Raw genomic sequence first — 15,825 nt, 5'->3', positions numbered from 1 at the left:
GAACATGATGTTCTGCTAACCCAAACCCCTGGCCACTAGGAGAGAGACCAGAATATATTCTGTCCTGGGTGAGCTGTAGGAGGAAGGAGCACCCTCGGTCTGTTTGTTTTTTTCTCTCTTGTTATGGGATACCAAGCCTCCGAAATCTCTGCTAGCAGTATCATAAGGCAACCTGTCACTTCTCAGTGAGTAACACCTGGCTCTGGAACACTGAGGACTTGTTCAGCAGCATCAAACAGTTTGATTACATCTGTGGTTTGTTTTTTTCTTTTTTTTTACCTGAGCAGCAGCGGTTCAACCATTATGAATGGGCTGCCTTGATCTTGTTAGGAAGTTTACATAATATAACACACACAACAAAATAGCTTCTATGTAAAATAGTTCAAGTAACTTCACTGACTGTTGAGGCTGCCAAAGTGTTTTTCTCTTTTGTGGAAAGTAAAAGGAGACAAAATCATTAATAAATGCAATAGGTATGATTAACATTATGGCCAGTAGCTCATATGTGGTAGTGGGCAAAACTGAACATACTTGAGGAGGTACAAAATAACCTACATTATAAATGTGTTGTAATTTATAACAGTAGCGTGTGTTGAAAATGTTCACAGAATATTTTCACTAGGCAGTCTTATTCTTTGTCACACCATCTCAAAAGAAACAAACATGGTCCTTTCTGAATTCTCTTTAAAGCAAAGCATAATGTGCATTTATGTTCCTAGTCTTCCTAGAACTTGAAACTTCAGTGATCTTAAAATGTTGATTGAGTTAATTTCCCTTTGACATAAGGCTGCCTAGTTCAAGATCCTGAATAGTGCATGTGTGCACTGGGATGGTCTGCTCACAATCTTAGCAAAATGCCTGCAAGGCATTAAAACTTGAATACAGACACTATTGTTTTGGTTGCCCTATGAATAATTTTATTAATAGTATTGAGAATAGGTAAATTGATCCAGGAATATTATGATAAGAGGCTACTGGAAATGTAATAATTCTGTAGTAAGGTTAAGTAGTAGTAATAGTTCATGATAAAGCAAGCTAGTAACTTTCCTCTCACAACTGTCTAAAAAAAACCTCTCTGTATAGTCAAGTAAGATTTGAGTACTACTCTCCTTTGTAGCAATGACAAGCATGGAAATAAAATAATTTCAGTGTATTTATTACAGGACAGCAGTAGTGTAGGGAGCTCTCACGAGCAGAACATCTTTTTTCCTCCTAGGTGTGGCAATGCGGAGGAAGTGTTGAGGTTCTACCTTGCTCCAGGATTGCCCACATTGAAAGAGCACATAAACCCTACACAGAAGATCTAACTGCTCATGTCCGGAGAAATGCACTAAGGGTGGCTGAAGTCTGGATGGATGAATTTAAGAGCCACGTCTATATGGCCTGGAATATACCCCAGGAGGTGAGTCACAAAGACCAGTGTTTGCAGGATTAGTTGGTCTTGATTGATTGATCAAGTTTTGATTTTTTGACTTGCAAACATAGGATTGGCACAAAATTTAGAAATTCCTTTCACTAACCATGATGTACAGTATACATTTATTTACATAATATTCATCCAGATATGATGATGATGGTGCTTAATCTTGTGCAAAGTTGAGATTTGAATGCAATTTTGAAATAAAATTCATAAGGAATACAAAGGTAAGTTATTACTGTTACTTGTTAAATGGATATTTACAAGTAATGGTAACCCAGTCTTGACTGTGCTGATAGATCAGAGAAAAAGAAGCCTATTGTAATAAATTTTAAAACTCATTTATTAAACAAAGGAAACCAATCCATGTTACTGAACAAAGGAAAAATAAATGCAATGTGTGCATCGAACTGATTTCTTCAGGTCACAAAGTGCATCAAAGTATTTTCATGGTAGGTCTTGTACTGTCTAAACTGTTTTTTTTTAGAGTTTTGAAGAGGAATAACAAGTTTTCTTACCACTTCAATCTCCAGTCATTTTCCCACTACAAGTGCACTGATCATTGCACTGAACTGCTTGAATAAAGCAGGTCCTCTTCATCTTTACAAAGGCTACTGCTGTCAAACCACAGTGCAGACTTAGAAGCTGGAAATGGCAAGTGCTAAATCAGCTTTTGATAGTGCTAGCCTCTTCTGCAGCATGATGAGATGCCTCTGTTGTAGGGAGAAATCTATTACTAGGTGTATGTACAGAACTTGTACCACAAAGAACCTTCATTTCTATTTCTCACCACTGTAGAATGCCATGTAAATGTACACATGCCCCCATACCTGTTTCAAATGTACTGGGAAACAGCTTAGTTTTCACAGCTGTAACAGGCCTAAAAAGCCTGAATCTCCTCATTACTTAGGAGTTGCTACAGGATGTTCAGAGACAGTATGGGACCTTAGTGGCCACCAGAAGGTTTTCCTGTCAGTTGGGGTCTGTGACTTACAGCTGAATATGTTCACATGTTGTTCACCCAGCTTCCATCTTTTGCCATGTGGAGTATAGGGAAGGACTTAAAAGAGTGTTGGGGCTTTATTTTATTCTGGCAGCCTGACGTGTGCTCAAGCCTCGGAAATCAGTTGTGTAACTTGGAGTTGTTCTTTGTTTTCATCGTGCAAGGCCTGGTGCCAAGAATCGGGGGAAGGGCTCTGAAGACCTGGGGCTTCCTTTTCCTTTCCCATGCTAAACTTTGGGAGTATTAAAGTGGTTCTAGAGCAGTAGGAAACAAGTACATATTTAAGGAAAGCTTCTGTTATTTTAAGGGAAAGCAAAAAATACAGCATAAAATGAATCAGTCAGTATAAAGAAAACTTACATCATTAGTGAGAGTCCTCTTTTATACATCAAAAGCTTAGGAACAGTGCAGTCTCTGGTGGGTATAGAAACATCAATAGAAAGAGGAAGTATTCAGTGTAAAGAAGCAACCTAAAAAATAACTGAAAGCTTGTCTCTGCATTGTAACTACCTAGATAAATAGATTCTGAAAAGCATTTAAAGCCCAAAGGAAATTTGGGTCCCAGAAGCAAGAGCTGTGCTCTCCATGTGTCCTCCCCTGTATTTTTTTTTTTTTTCCTTCTGCTACCATATTAACAGCTTCAGGGAACATACTGAGTTGCTGCTGGTGATAAAGCCAGTGTGCTATACGTGGGCTATTTTCCTTCTCTGGCTGCGTGGGAGGATGAGATTGCTGATGCCACAGATGTTCTTTTCTTACCTTGTGAGAAGGGTTTCCTGTGAGGAAACAAGTGTTGGTGCCTGGCAGGGTTGTATGACAAAGGAGTTCGGATACATTGGACCAATTTAGTACCTGATCCCAGGAAGCCTTGTTAGTGCTGGAAGTTGAACGTCTGTGTGCTGGCATCCTGCTTTTCCTACATACAAGTGGCAGAATCACTGGCAAGTACAAGTGCAGCCAGAGTGGTGCACGAGTGGGATTTATCCATGGGATCAGTTGGTTGTCTTACAGCACCCTACACAGCACGTTCCTCAATCTAGTCACTTACTATTAAAGACAGGAAAAAATAATCGCTTAAGGAGGAGTTCCACTTGGAGTTTTATGAATGATGTAGGGCTTGACGGGAGTCATCATTTTTAAGGGTTAACTGGAGTTATGCCTGTTTATACCAGACCTCAGTTTCCTACCTTTTAGTATACTTTGCTAATGTGGACGCATTACTTTAGTTTGAAAATACTTAAAAAATAAAATACACATGCTCCAGATCAACATAATTCAGTGCTTTGGGATGTAAGAAGCGGTCGTTGCTTCAGCAGCTCACAAACCCAGATACTTGTAAAGCTACCTTTTTGATGGGTAGCTTAAGAAAATTCAAAGCTTCTGATATTATATTTACATCACATCTAGTGGCTGACAAAATCTTTGGGGCATTTGTTGTCCAGTAAAGGCAGTTGCTTAAGTAGTTAGATTATGGGATGTTTCTATGAAAATTTATTTACCCTGTGATTTGTTCTGCAGCAGAAGTGGTAGAGCACATGTAAAATTAGACAATTTTTACTTCCTGTCAAATAGCAGCCGTGGATTTTCACTTAGATCCCTCTCTAAAAATTTCTGCTGTGTAATTTTAATGTGATAAATTATTGATTTTTATATAAAGGGACTTTATGAAACTCAGTTTATGATAGTCTCTTATGATAAGTAGGAATTAGATAAGCCAGAAATGTAAAGGAGAATAAAAATTACGAGACAGAATACTCTGCAGTTACTTTTAACAAAAATAGCAACTTCTCTTTTTACATTACAAGGGAAGTTTAATAAGTGGTATTTCAGAAAGATGAGCAGAGCTTCTGCTCTTTGCAGTGAAACGGTAAACCCAGACTTCAGAAACGGCCAGGAAGTATCCTATACGAATGTTAAGGCCCCATTGGGACACCAGCAGTAAGGTTGTTTCTAGGGCAACTTGCTACTTCCTGCCAATTACTTTTGGATTTGGAAAGTGCTGGGAAGTTAAGAGAACAGCAATATTCATCAGAAGCTAGATCTAAACCCCACTGAAGTCAACAGTCTGCTTTTGGTTCCATTGTCCAAAGCAGACTTTGAGAGAGACCCCACCATGGTGACCTGTATCATATTTAATTGGGGCACTTACTGAGTGTGTGTGGGTAACAAACTCATTTGGAGCTGAAAGCTGATAGTTATCATAGGTCATAATCATCTTTGCAATGAGGGAGATTATTAATTTACACAGAAGTGTATCACTGATGTCTTCTCTGCTTTTTCTGTCCTTTGTTTTATGTATAGGACTCTGGAATTGATATTGGTGATATTTCTGAGAGAAAGGCGTTGAGGAAGAAGCTCCAGTGCAAGACGTTTAGATGGTATCTTGTCAGCGTGTATCCAGAAATGAGAATGTATTCAGATACTGTTGCCTATGGGGTGGTAAGTACCTTGTTTACATTTCCCATTCTAAAAAGGTAGGAGAGAAAGGTGTAATAGTGGAATTAATTTATTAAGACAGTGCCCAGCTATAAACAGGAGAATCAGATAAACTTAAAGTCACTAGTTAAAGAATTTATTAGACTGTTATTTGACAGAGACAGCTGTCCACTGTCTTCATTTTTTTTGTAGAAAATACAGAGATTGCTACTATAGCATTATCACTAATTTTAAAATACACTAAATAAAAAAGTTACCTGAATAGGGATTAGGATATAGGCATCAATAAAGTCACCACCCATATTTATTTCCTGAATCCTAACTTTCCTCCTGTACTGTGAGAGTTGGGAAAATAGTTGTCATTCATGTCTAATTTTTGCTGTGGCATACACCTAGAGTTGGGATTGGTCGTAAAGGGTTAGGAACCAAATTTCTTTCTGAATTCTGCAGTACCCTTAGCATTATGAACCAGCAATGTCAGTGGGCCAGAAGCTGATGTATTTAGTATAAGGACTAGTCCCTGATTTCAGCTTGATGTTTATTTTGCAAATTCAAAATTCCAGTAGTCTGGTTTATCCCTGTATTCTGTAAGGCTCCTATGTTAAAAAGGGAGCAAAAGATAGTATTGACTAATGATTTCTGGTTTTCAGCACGGGGATTGGCAACCTAGTTATATTTGGTGTTGTAATTAAGCCTGGGTAGTCTAAAACTGCAGTACCCAAGTTAATTGTTGGTTGCAAACTTAGAGTTTGGAAAGAAAGGATGATCCCTAAGAGTCTGGGCCTCAGATTTTGAAACAGTTAATTGCCCAGTAGCTTTTTTAGCTTTCTGTTTTCTGTAAGGATCATTTCTATACAGATACTGTAAGTTAATTGTAGAGCTGTGACTGGGATAAGAGCTTGAGAAATTAAATCTGAAGAGCTCATTTTATTTTTCTGTTTTTGAGGTTCATAAGAGGAGGACTGATGCTAAGAGGAATATAGTGTTTTGTCTCCTTTTCTGTAGTGCCTGATCACCAGCCAGCACCGTTAGGGTTAGTGCCACATTTCTTTCTAGAGCTTCTAAACTCTAACATCTCTGTACCTGTTTTACTGCTGAGTCTGCCTTCTCAGCTAAGTCCATACTGATGTTGGTCGAGGCACATTTTTTTCTTCCTTTTTGATAGGGAAAGTTGTGGAAAAGTTTGTAACATTATGGCTGGGACAAGCATTAGAATTTGAGTTTGTGGGGTTGAAAAGCCAAGGGTGGTGATGAATGAAGGCATGAATTAATAAGGCTGATATTTATCATTGTTTTGGATAGAGAGTGGTGCCTAACATCTGATTATGATTAGACTCATGGTTACAGCTAAGAAATAAAAAGCTTTGAGAGAGGACACTTTGTCTAAGTCTTGAAGCTTACAGTTAAGAATAAGGCCAGTATTGATACCTAATGCATATTTTACCTTTAACGTTGAGATTTGTCCCATTATTGAATTTAGAGTTAGGTTTGGAGTTGGAAATCTTGTAGACACGATTTTTCATGGTTGTCGTGGGTTTGGCTGGGATAAGGTTAATTTCCACAAGAAGCTGTGAGGGGGCACAGCCAGGACAGCTGGCCTGAGCTCTAGCCAAGGGGATATTCAATATGTGATGTCACAGTGATGCTCAGTATGTAACTGCGGGATCACAGCTCAGGAACAGGCTGAGTGTCAGATTCTGCATGGTGAGCAATTGTATTGTCCATCACTCACTTTTTAAATTCTATTAGTAGTATTGTTGTTTATTCTTTCTTGTTTTGTCCTATTAAACTGTCCTTATCTCAACCCATGAGGTTTTACCTTTTCCTTACAATTCTCCCCATCCCACCACAGGTGGGGAAGAGTTAGCAAGTGGCCATGTGGTGCTTTGTTGCCAAATGGGCTTAAACCACAATGATTTTGATTTTATTCACTGCCTGGCTTCAGTTTCTGGCTTGGCTACACTTCTTACATACCAGTGCACTTCCAGGCATAACACTTTGTTTTCCTCACAGGAGGTCCCTGTACACAACTGACAGGATTACTCAGTTACCCACAGGTGGTTGCAAACCACCACTCCTTCCATCAGACACTTCTCATGTCCTCTGAACTGATCTTATACCACTGAACACCTCTGCATGCCCATGGGTATGCAGTCCACATCTTTGGCCTCCCACTCTAAAAAGACCTTCCAGCTATCTGTGCTCATTAGTTACAACACTTCACTTTCAGAAAATTCTGCCTCATCATTGCACAGGTAATATATTGGGCTTTGTGATGAACAGGACCAGGTACTTTACAGTCCGTTCATAGCTAGATTGCTGTGTGTGGGTTAGCCTGGAATGGTACAAAGAAGAGCTATTGCATACCAATTGGCCAGAAGTCTGTACATGTCAGCAGAAAGGATTTGTTTGTTTGTTTGTTTCCAGAAATCAGGAGACTCATTTGAGTCATTTTGAAAGCTGTTTAATTACAGGACTTTCTCCTGTGTTTGAAACTCCATCCATACTGCTCAGTTAGCTGCACTGGTAAAAAAAATTGTCTTTTGTGTATAGTGTGTACCAGAGACTCATTAGACTTAGTATTTTAAAAACATATATCAAAAATTATTGCTACCTCTGATAGCTTTTATAAATCTGCCCTACGTGAAACCTTGTGCAACATTATTGAAATCAGTAGTGTTAGGTTATCTACAAGGAAGAATTTACTCCAGGTGCTTTCTCTTCAGTATCTTCCCTGTAACAGGTATTTTAAATTTTACATACCTCCTTGCACAACTACATACGATTATTTTTAAAAGAAAAGTAAGTAATCAAACCATCTTTTCTTTCCATTTTAGCTGCAGAATTCCCTGAAAAGTGATTTGTGCCTTGATCAAGGGCCAGACACGGAGAATATCCCAATCATGTATATCTGCCATGGAATGACACCACAGGTTAGTTTGATGATCTCTGATATTGCTGCTGCTCTTAATAGACTGGGTGGGAGAAACCATCTTGTACCTGTCATTGTTTTTGTGCAACAATACCTCTGTAAGCTGTTTAGTAGCTCTTTTTTAGAAATCTAGAACATTGTTTCTGCTATAAATTGAGAATCAGAATATTAGGGCTTTGACAGTGAAGTTTGTTTATTCATTTTGAAACAATTTAGGGTATACAACAGTCAGCACTGACCCAGATTTGTTGATAAAAGCTTTCATTTCTGATCTTTAATTCTGCATGTTGTATGAATGAAACAATGAATTTTAAACCAGCATACATGCATACATATATATACTCACGGATTATTTATACATTATATGAAGCAATAGCTCTTTTACTTGAAATATTTAGTCTCATTTTCACAAATCTGAAATGTGCATCCACCTTCACACTGTATAGCTGTGTCAAATTCTAAATGCTGTCCTTGTGAAAGCCCTTCTTCTAAAGCACCTTTTGTTTTCCTCTGCTGTTGTCCTGTTACTCCTGTATGTGCCAGAGACTCAAATTACAGAAACCTTTCCATTTTCTTACGTCACAGCTGAATTTATTAACTTGTCAAACAAGAAGGCTAAGACAGTGTATCTCTGTGGCTAAATATATGGGCATAGGTGAAAGTGTTTCTAGGCAAATCTTGACAGTAAAAATAACATTATATGGTCTAAAACATGCTTGTCAAAGACCACTGTGCAGGTTATCTAACTCTGAAAAGTAATACAAGCAAAACTGATATAAAGGAAATGGATGTATTTTTGGGAGTGATGGGAGAAACTGAAAAATCCCTCCAATATTTTTTTTCTCTTGACTACCTTTTGTATTTGCTTTCTCAAAAGGACCCTATTATGTGCCACTTAAGTTATGGAATGTGGTTTTACCCACGGAATTGTGAGTCAGTGATTTGACTATACAGTAAATAAATCTTCCTGATATGTCAGGAATAAACAGAAAGCAACAAGACAGTCGGTCTTGTTCTCTGTACCTGGATCTCACAGTGAGCTGGAAACAACAGTTTGGTGAAATGCAGATATGATTCTGTACTTCCTTGCCAAGTTACACGTGCTGCAGCTGTGTTCTGTGCTGGCTTCCTTTGCTAAGGGCCTTTAATATAGATCACTAGTGGCCTCATGCTTGGGAAAATTATGAATAATGAAGACAAAAATATCTGAAAATCCCATCCATCAGACTCGCTTACTGCACTGGCTGTGGCTTACTTGTCACATAATGATGTGGTAACCACTGTTTGCCTCCAGGAGGTTTCTGTGCTAGTCCTCAATGCTTGTTCAGGAACTGGGCCATTCACTCGTGAGCCAGAGCCATTATTCTTCCACGTTGGGGTGGGTGGCATAACTTTTCTGGTATGTCATCTGTGATAACACCATACTACTGGCCTGGTTGGAAATTCCAATTAGAAATTTTAATTATAGGTAAGAGACAAACAACAGCAAGTCAATTAGCATAGCTTAGTATTCACCAGATCAAAAACTACCTCTGAATGTCATCAGAAGTTCTGTATAAATGAGATAGCAGCAAATAAATGACGGAGGGAAAAGAGGCAAGGGAAACTTTTATTGACAAGATCCTGCTTCTTTCTTAATTACAGTGTTGTGTCTCCTTCCCATTAAGATGTATTTAATTTTGTAACTGATTATATTAAAAACATCTCCCCAGGAAGGCACATATAGGAGCAAGATCCTGGTAATGAGTGAGAACTTTCTTCAAAAGAGAAGGAGGCTTTCTCTGTGGTAGGGATTATAGTATTAACAAGCAAAGCACTAACAAACATTATCTGGCATACTTCTGTGTGATTTCCACTGCACATATTGCACATCCTGCCTAAGCAGAGTGGCAGCCATTTACATTTCCTCTACCATACTGAAAACATTTGAACAAATATTCCTTTTAATCTTGGTGAACTTGCCAGTGACCACAAAAGATATTGGTTAGATACTGATTTTGTTCTAGTAGTGGTGAAAGGGTGCTATTTTACCCACCTGCAGACCTTATCAAAATAGACCTGTCAAAAAGATTCAGGTCCCCTGATTAGGGGCTGCTTGTCTTACTGAGGTTTTTAGTGATGCCATTCTTAGCTCTGGAGCAAAATTTTACTGTTGCAGCTACACCATTTACAGTTTTAGAGCTGGGTTTTGCACAGTTGCATCTAGATGTTCAGTTGCAGTCAACAGAAAAGGAACTGCATACCTGGTGTTAAAAATCCATACTCCATTTTTTTTAGACAATATTGTTCAGACAATAAATTCAGATATCATGTGTAGCCTTATAATTCAAAGCAGTAGAAAATGGCAAGGAAGTGTCCTCAAATATTGCAATGAAATTATCAGAAATAATTTCCCATCTGATACTTGTTTCATTATACTTAGACATCAGATACAGTGCAAAGACTTGTGCAATTCAGATTCTTCAGCCCTTCAGCAATCCACTCCATGTGTACTGTAACATGAGCACATTCATAGTTCATTCTTGCAGGTGTCTTAGAGAGCTTTATAACTGTGTTTATTCTGTAGTGCTATTCTACAAATAGAGAAACTGATGCAGATCTTACATGTGGCTAAACAGTAGGATGCAATAGAAGATGAGAGCATCATTGGTTTGTTTCCTTAGTCCTCTGATGCTACTCATGAGAAAGAATTTCTCACAGCAGGGTATTTGGCTTGGCCTGAAAAGACAGAGGGCACTTGAAAAACTAGAATCGCACAGTTAGGTATGATTTGTACCCTCCTCTCTTCAGAGAGTGCTTCCCAGGGTAGCTGTATTTTGTGGTGGTCCTCAGGGGCCTGGGTGCTTCAGGAGTTGCAACACTGTCTGCTGAGTAGGGTAACTTTCATGTCCAACCGATGAAAAAAATCTGGTGGTGTCAAATTCAGGGGGGATGCTGCAGTACTTTCTCATGAATTTCAAGGAAGAATTGCTATTACTTTATCTTTTAGTACGCTGTGATTTCATTACAAAATGTCGCCCAAATAATTATAGGTTCTGTTGAGAACTTCTGTGTCTTTTTAAGTGGTATCATCTGAACTGCATAACTTTCTAAGTTGTTCATCCTCTCCAGATTCTGCTGCAACTACTAAAATAGGCAACATAGTAAATGCAACATGGTAAAATAGTTAACAACAGTACTTAAAATAGATTCCTCCTACACTGTTCAGTGGTGGTAGAAAACATGTTGCTTTAATTGCCTGAGAACAGCGCAGAGACATGGCACAGCAGCCCACAGTCAGCCAAGGAGACTACACTGGAGATGGGGGATGTGAGGAGGCAGCTCCACTTCAATGTGATGATGAGAGGGAAACAGGAAGAACTGGGAGATCATGGCAGTAAGCAAGAAAGTGAGAGGGGGTAAATGTTAAGGAAAGAAGGGATGACAAAAAATAGTAGGGGTAAAATAGTATGAAGCAGAAAGTTCTTGTGGGTTTTTGCTGATTTAACTAGTTCTGGCGGAAAAGGATAAAGGTACCATTTTAATTCTTGAACTTGTTGAAGCAAAGGTACAATTCAGTCATATGTTTAAGCCTTAAAAGCTTGTAGCGGGGCTCCTGTTTTGCACAGAAAAGATGGTTGCTTGTAGTTGCAGTAAGTACACGTCCCAGGCCTGACTGCATTCTCTTCCGAATTCTGGGAACCGCCTGAGACAGAGTGTTTGTTTTTGTTTAAGAATGCTGTTTAACCAGGCCTGTAATCTTGAAGGCAGACTGAGGACAGTGTATTGCTTGCATTAAAGCTGCTCCTAAGTGATAATTTGGAAGATTCTTTGCCAAGAATGAAACTCCTCATTATTAGAGACTTTATAACTGTTGTGTAATAAACAAGTGCCATCAATCAATGAAGTGATATTTTAAGTACAGGTCTACGTTGAAGAGTGCTTGTGATTGAGGGGATAATGGACAGTTCTGTATTCCCTTGTTCCTTAGCTTCTGGCTCATATGTTTCTCAATTTATAAGCATTTAAAGTACAAAGCTCATCCAAGATCTGAAAGACCATACAAACCAGTTAGATTTTGAGGAATTCAAGTGGAGGACCAGGGTCAGAAGACTAGATGGGGAAGACAGCTAGAAAAGAAATGCCAGTGAGAAGGGACATCTTTCATATTCTTGTAAGAGATTGCACAAGAGAACCGGCACTTAGAAACTGCTGTCTGCAGCCCTGTCGGGTCTGAATTGCTGCATCTCTGCTGAAGGCAGTGAAAAGAAGCCATGCCAACAAGCAGACCTACACCAGTTTACACTGTATGGGACTCTGACCTGAAAGCTTAATGTTGTATTCTAAGCACAGTGTGTGAAGTACTGGTAACAGCAGTTGCAAAAAAAAATCCCAGGAACTACTAAAAACACTTTGGACGACTCAGGAGTGCTCCTTTTTAAATGTTATTCATATGAAACATCTTAGCATGGTGGTTGCTTATTCACAGGTGTTTGTTACTTTGTAACCAAGAATATATATGACTAAAAATGGCTATCACTAAAGGCATTTATAGTCCAGTAAAAGAAGTACAGTGTTGATCACATACACTGTATAGTTATTAGTCCAGTATGTAAAACCCAGAAAAGGTTCAGCAAATAATCATCAAAATAATTAAAACTGCTTTGCAGATAATTCAGGAAGAAGAAATTTGTCAGGTTATTTAAATGAATAATGTAGATATCTCTAGAGTAAAGTTAGTATGATCTTCAGGTTATTGAGACATCACAAATATAAACAGATCAAAACTTGATCTCCACTAAAATAGAGCCTTAATTTCAGTAAGTTTGTTGCAATATTAAACATTTTCTTTAGATTCTTGTGCCTAATGAAATTCACATTGTACTGGACAATTGTCAATGCCAGCAAAGCTGTGAGAACCACGTGCTGCTTTGTCAGAATGAGTGTTGAGGGATTTGGGAAGCAGAAGCAGTGACCCTCTTAGGATTGGCTTTCTGTGTATGGGAAGTATGCTGACCAAGAAGCATTATATACCATTTCGTAAGGAGAAATTAATAGACAAAATGTGATTGTATCATTCACTACAGGCCAAGCTTTCTGTGACACCTTTCCATTTTTTTAAAACAAAAACAAAAAAAAAGAAACAACATGGAAATACCATACATGGCAGCTGCTTTTCCTTAACAATCCTAATACTGCTGTCCTGAAAAGTTTTAGGTAAAGGAATTTCTGAAGTTTAAGAACAGCATACAGCTGTGATGACTGAGAGCTTGAGATGGCTTATGGATGAGTATATATTCTTTTATGCCTACAACTGAAAATTAAACTTACAGTGAAATAGTAATTATTCCATGGCAAAAATACAGCATTCTAAACTACTATGAAATACATACATTTTAGAAAGCAAGGCCTTTTGATATTTAGAAATAGGATCCTGTTCTTAAGCGTGTGTGTGTGTAAAACATAAGCGTTTCAGAAGGAAACAGTGCAAAAGTTAAACAGAAGGCCCTACATCTAGCAGCTGCTGATGTTAGCACGTTTCAGTGGTTGTCAGAGAATAAGGAGGAACAGAACAAAACCTGCTGATGTGTATCAACGTCTGACCCTTCAAACTGGAAAAACCACTGCTTTCAGGATGAGATGTCTATGATAAACATTTTCAGGGAGCCCTTTTCAAGCATTAAAAATCAGCAAATCAGCACAGCAGCTGTTCTAACAGCTGTCAGTCACATGCAAACTCAGCATTCATGTTCATGTTTGTCTCCAAGGTAAATGTTAGACACGTTGAAGGACATCTGCTCTGCGTAGTACCATTTCTTTCTAAGGGCCTGCTAACACATTGGTACGAAGTTATCAATTACCTGTTTTTCAGTGATTATTTTATGTATGCAGACACATAACAGAGTGTTACACAGAAACCTAACTGTACAAAACCTCTAATTCTGTCTTGGTCCGGATACTTTGCAGTGCAAAGTCCCACAGTGTGGTAGAGAGAGCAGGCATTTCTCTCTTTGTACAGCCAAAATGAGTGCCTCAGTACTCATATGAAGTGAAGCAGCAGCATCAACAGAGTGACAGCTTAGCTGGTTGGTCTGGTTCTTAAGTGTCCCTGCACCTCTTTGTGTTCTTCCAGAGGCTGCATCTGACAGAGCACAGTCAGGCTCGTTGTTTTCCTCTGCCTTTTTCACAAGGTCTTGTGGCGTGATCTAAGCACTGGGCCTAACACTAACTTGATGTACGTACGTCATGCTTTCTGGGAACAAGGGTTTTTCTGCAGTAAATGCTTCTGGAACTAGAATAGTTGTTTAGGTGGTTTTTTTTTGTTTGTTTGTTTGTTTGTTTGTTTTTTAAATCTGGATTCCTCAGTTCAGTAGAGGCCCAAGCAGTAGAAGATAAAGTTACAAAGTTAGTGAAACTGCCTAGTAAGAATAGTTATAAGCACTAATGAGTCCTTATTTTTAAACATATTCTGTAAAGGGACCACTTGCTTTGGCAACTAATGTCCTAAACAAGACATTCCCGCGGAGTATATTGAGGCTATTTATAGTTCTATTAATTTCTTTCAGTGCATAAATTGTAATTTTGATCATAGTCAGGTTAATAGAAACTGTGACCTTGTTTGCAAAGGAAACAAAACCAGGTGTTAGGCTTTTGCAAACCCTTCCAAAACAGAGAGTTTTTCTCACGTACTCCTGAGAAGCTAAACCCAGCGAACGCTTTTTCAAAGCTGCAGCCTCTTTAGAATATATGGGTCAGGGATGCACTTCAGAATAGGTGCATCAGGGAGCTACAGAGATGTTTCAAACGTTCCCCACACCAACCAGTCCTCCCTTGGCCTAGCACAGGCAGTACGACATCTTGGGGAGATGTTTTGTGGACAAAGACTGCAATTTCATGTTGTATATTATTTTTTTTTTTTAAATAATTTTCCTTAAGTTTGATTTTGGCCAAATTATCATAATTTATTTCATTGCAGTGTTTCAGAGAGATAATCTGTTAATCTGATTTCTAATTTTGGAGAAAATTTTGTACTGATCCATGAGCAAATGATTTCCGTACTTGATTTGCTATGGTTTGATTCAAGAGGCTTTCTGTTGATAGAGATAATATGACTGTTACCAAGTCTTCTGTATTGCTGAACTTGTTCAAATTCACTGTCTACTGCCTGGTAGGAGAGATTCTTTTTTAAATGAAGAGAGTTGTTAATTCACAGTTGAAGATCAGTGGTGTTGAATTATTAGCTTTAAAGTACAAGTATGGATCTGATCACTAGGTCCGTTGTCTGAGCATAGAATGGTTAGTTTGCAAGATCAGAAACTAACATAGCAAAGAATAAAAGCTGCAGAACTGCATTATTCTGGATCAGAGGAAATATCTTTTACATCACTCAATTTGGAAATAACACAATGGATATTGTTGCTTGTTTATTTTTGTGTTTGAAAGTATGTAGGGTAAGAACATTGTGTATGCCTATGAGAGCTGAGAGAACTGATCACTTGGAATTGAAACTCCAGCCATACTGAAATTTAATAGCTGAAAAGCAATCACTTTTTTACCTAAGAGTAACATTGATTTTCTCACTTGGGCGTGTATAGCATTTATGTACTCTTGGAGAAATGGTTTTGTTTCGAAGAAATTTTTTCTTTGTTTCAATAGGATGGCCTAGAATTAGAAGACTCACAAATGTCTTAGATGCTTTTGAAATCTATATTCTTGCCTAATGTACAGATCTCTGCTGAAGGTGAGTGTGAATAATGAAAAGAGAAATACTACTATAAGCTAAAACCGGTGATCTGGCTAAAGTAGTAATCTTGACATTCGGGTTCTAGGACCTGAGCTGAAGCTAAAAAGCAAGAATTCAAAAAGTAGTTCAATTCTTTTAAGTGCAATGAATATTTAGGACCAGAAGAAAGAACATCAAGAACTTGGATTACTTGAAAACTTAGAGCCAAAAGCATTTTTCTGACTGCTTGACTTCTGCAGGTAGATGCAGCAGAAGAGTCAAAGGTAACTTGCCAGTGCCATATGTGTGTTTGCAAAATCCAGTAAAACCCCTAA

General features: G+C 38.4%; 1 protein-coding gene across 1 annotated transcript in view; it reads left to right on the top strand.

The window, feature by feature from the left end:
• Window positions 1-1,216: 1,216 nt before the first annotated feature.
• The window catches only part of LOC103777718 (polypeptide N-acetylgalactosaminyltransferase 18-like), a gene marked incomplete at its 5' end in the record, with an annotated part of 34,636 nt that continues 20,027 nt past the window's right edge, over window positions 1,217-15,825 (top strand). The window contains 3 exons of the mRNA XM_008945280.1: window positions 1,217-1,402; window positions 4,722-4,859; window positions 7,694-7,789. Of these exons, the coding sequence (XP_008943528.1) occupies window positions 1,217-1,402; window positions 4,722-4,859; window positions 7,694-7,789 (420 nt within the window). The remainder of the gene's footprint in view (window positions 1,403-4,721; window positions 4,860-7,693; window positions 7,790-15,825) is intronic.

Source organism: Merops nubicus, unplaced genomic scaffold, assembly GCF_000691845.1.
Source record: "Merops nubicus isolate BGI_N331 unplaced genomic scaffold, ASM69184v1 scaffold8740, whole genome shotgun sequence".
Lineage (NCBI taxonomy): Eukaryota > Metazoa > Chordata > Aves > Coraciiformes > Meropidae > Merops > Merops nubicus.
The sequence above is the reverse complement of the archived record's forward strand: the minus strand, read 5'-3'. Positions and strand labels throughout refer to the sequence as shown.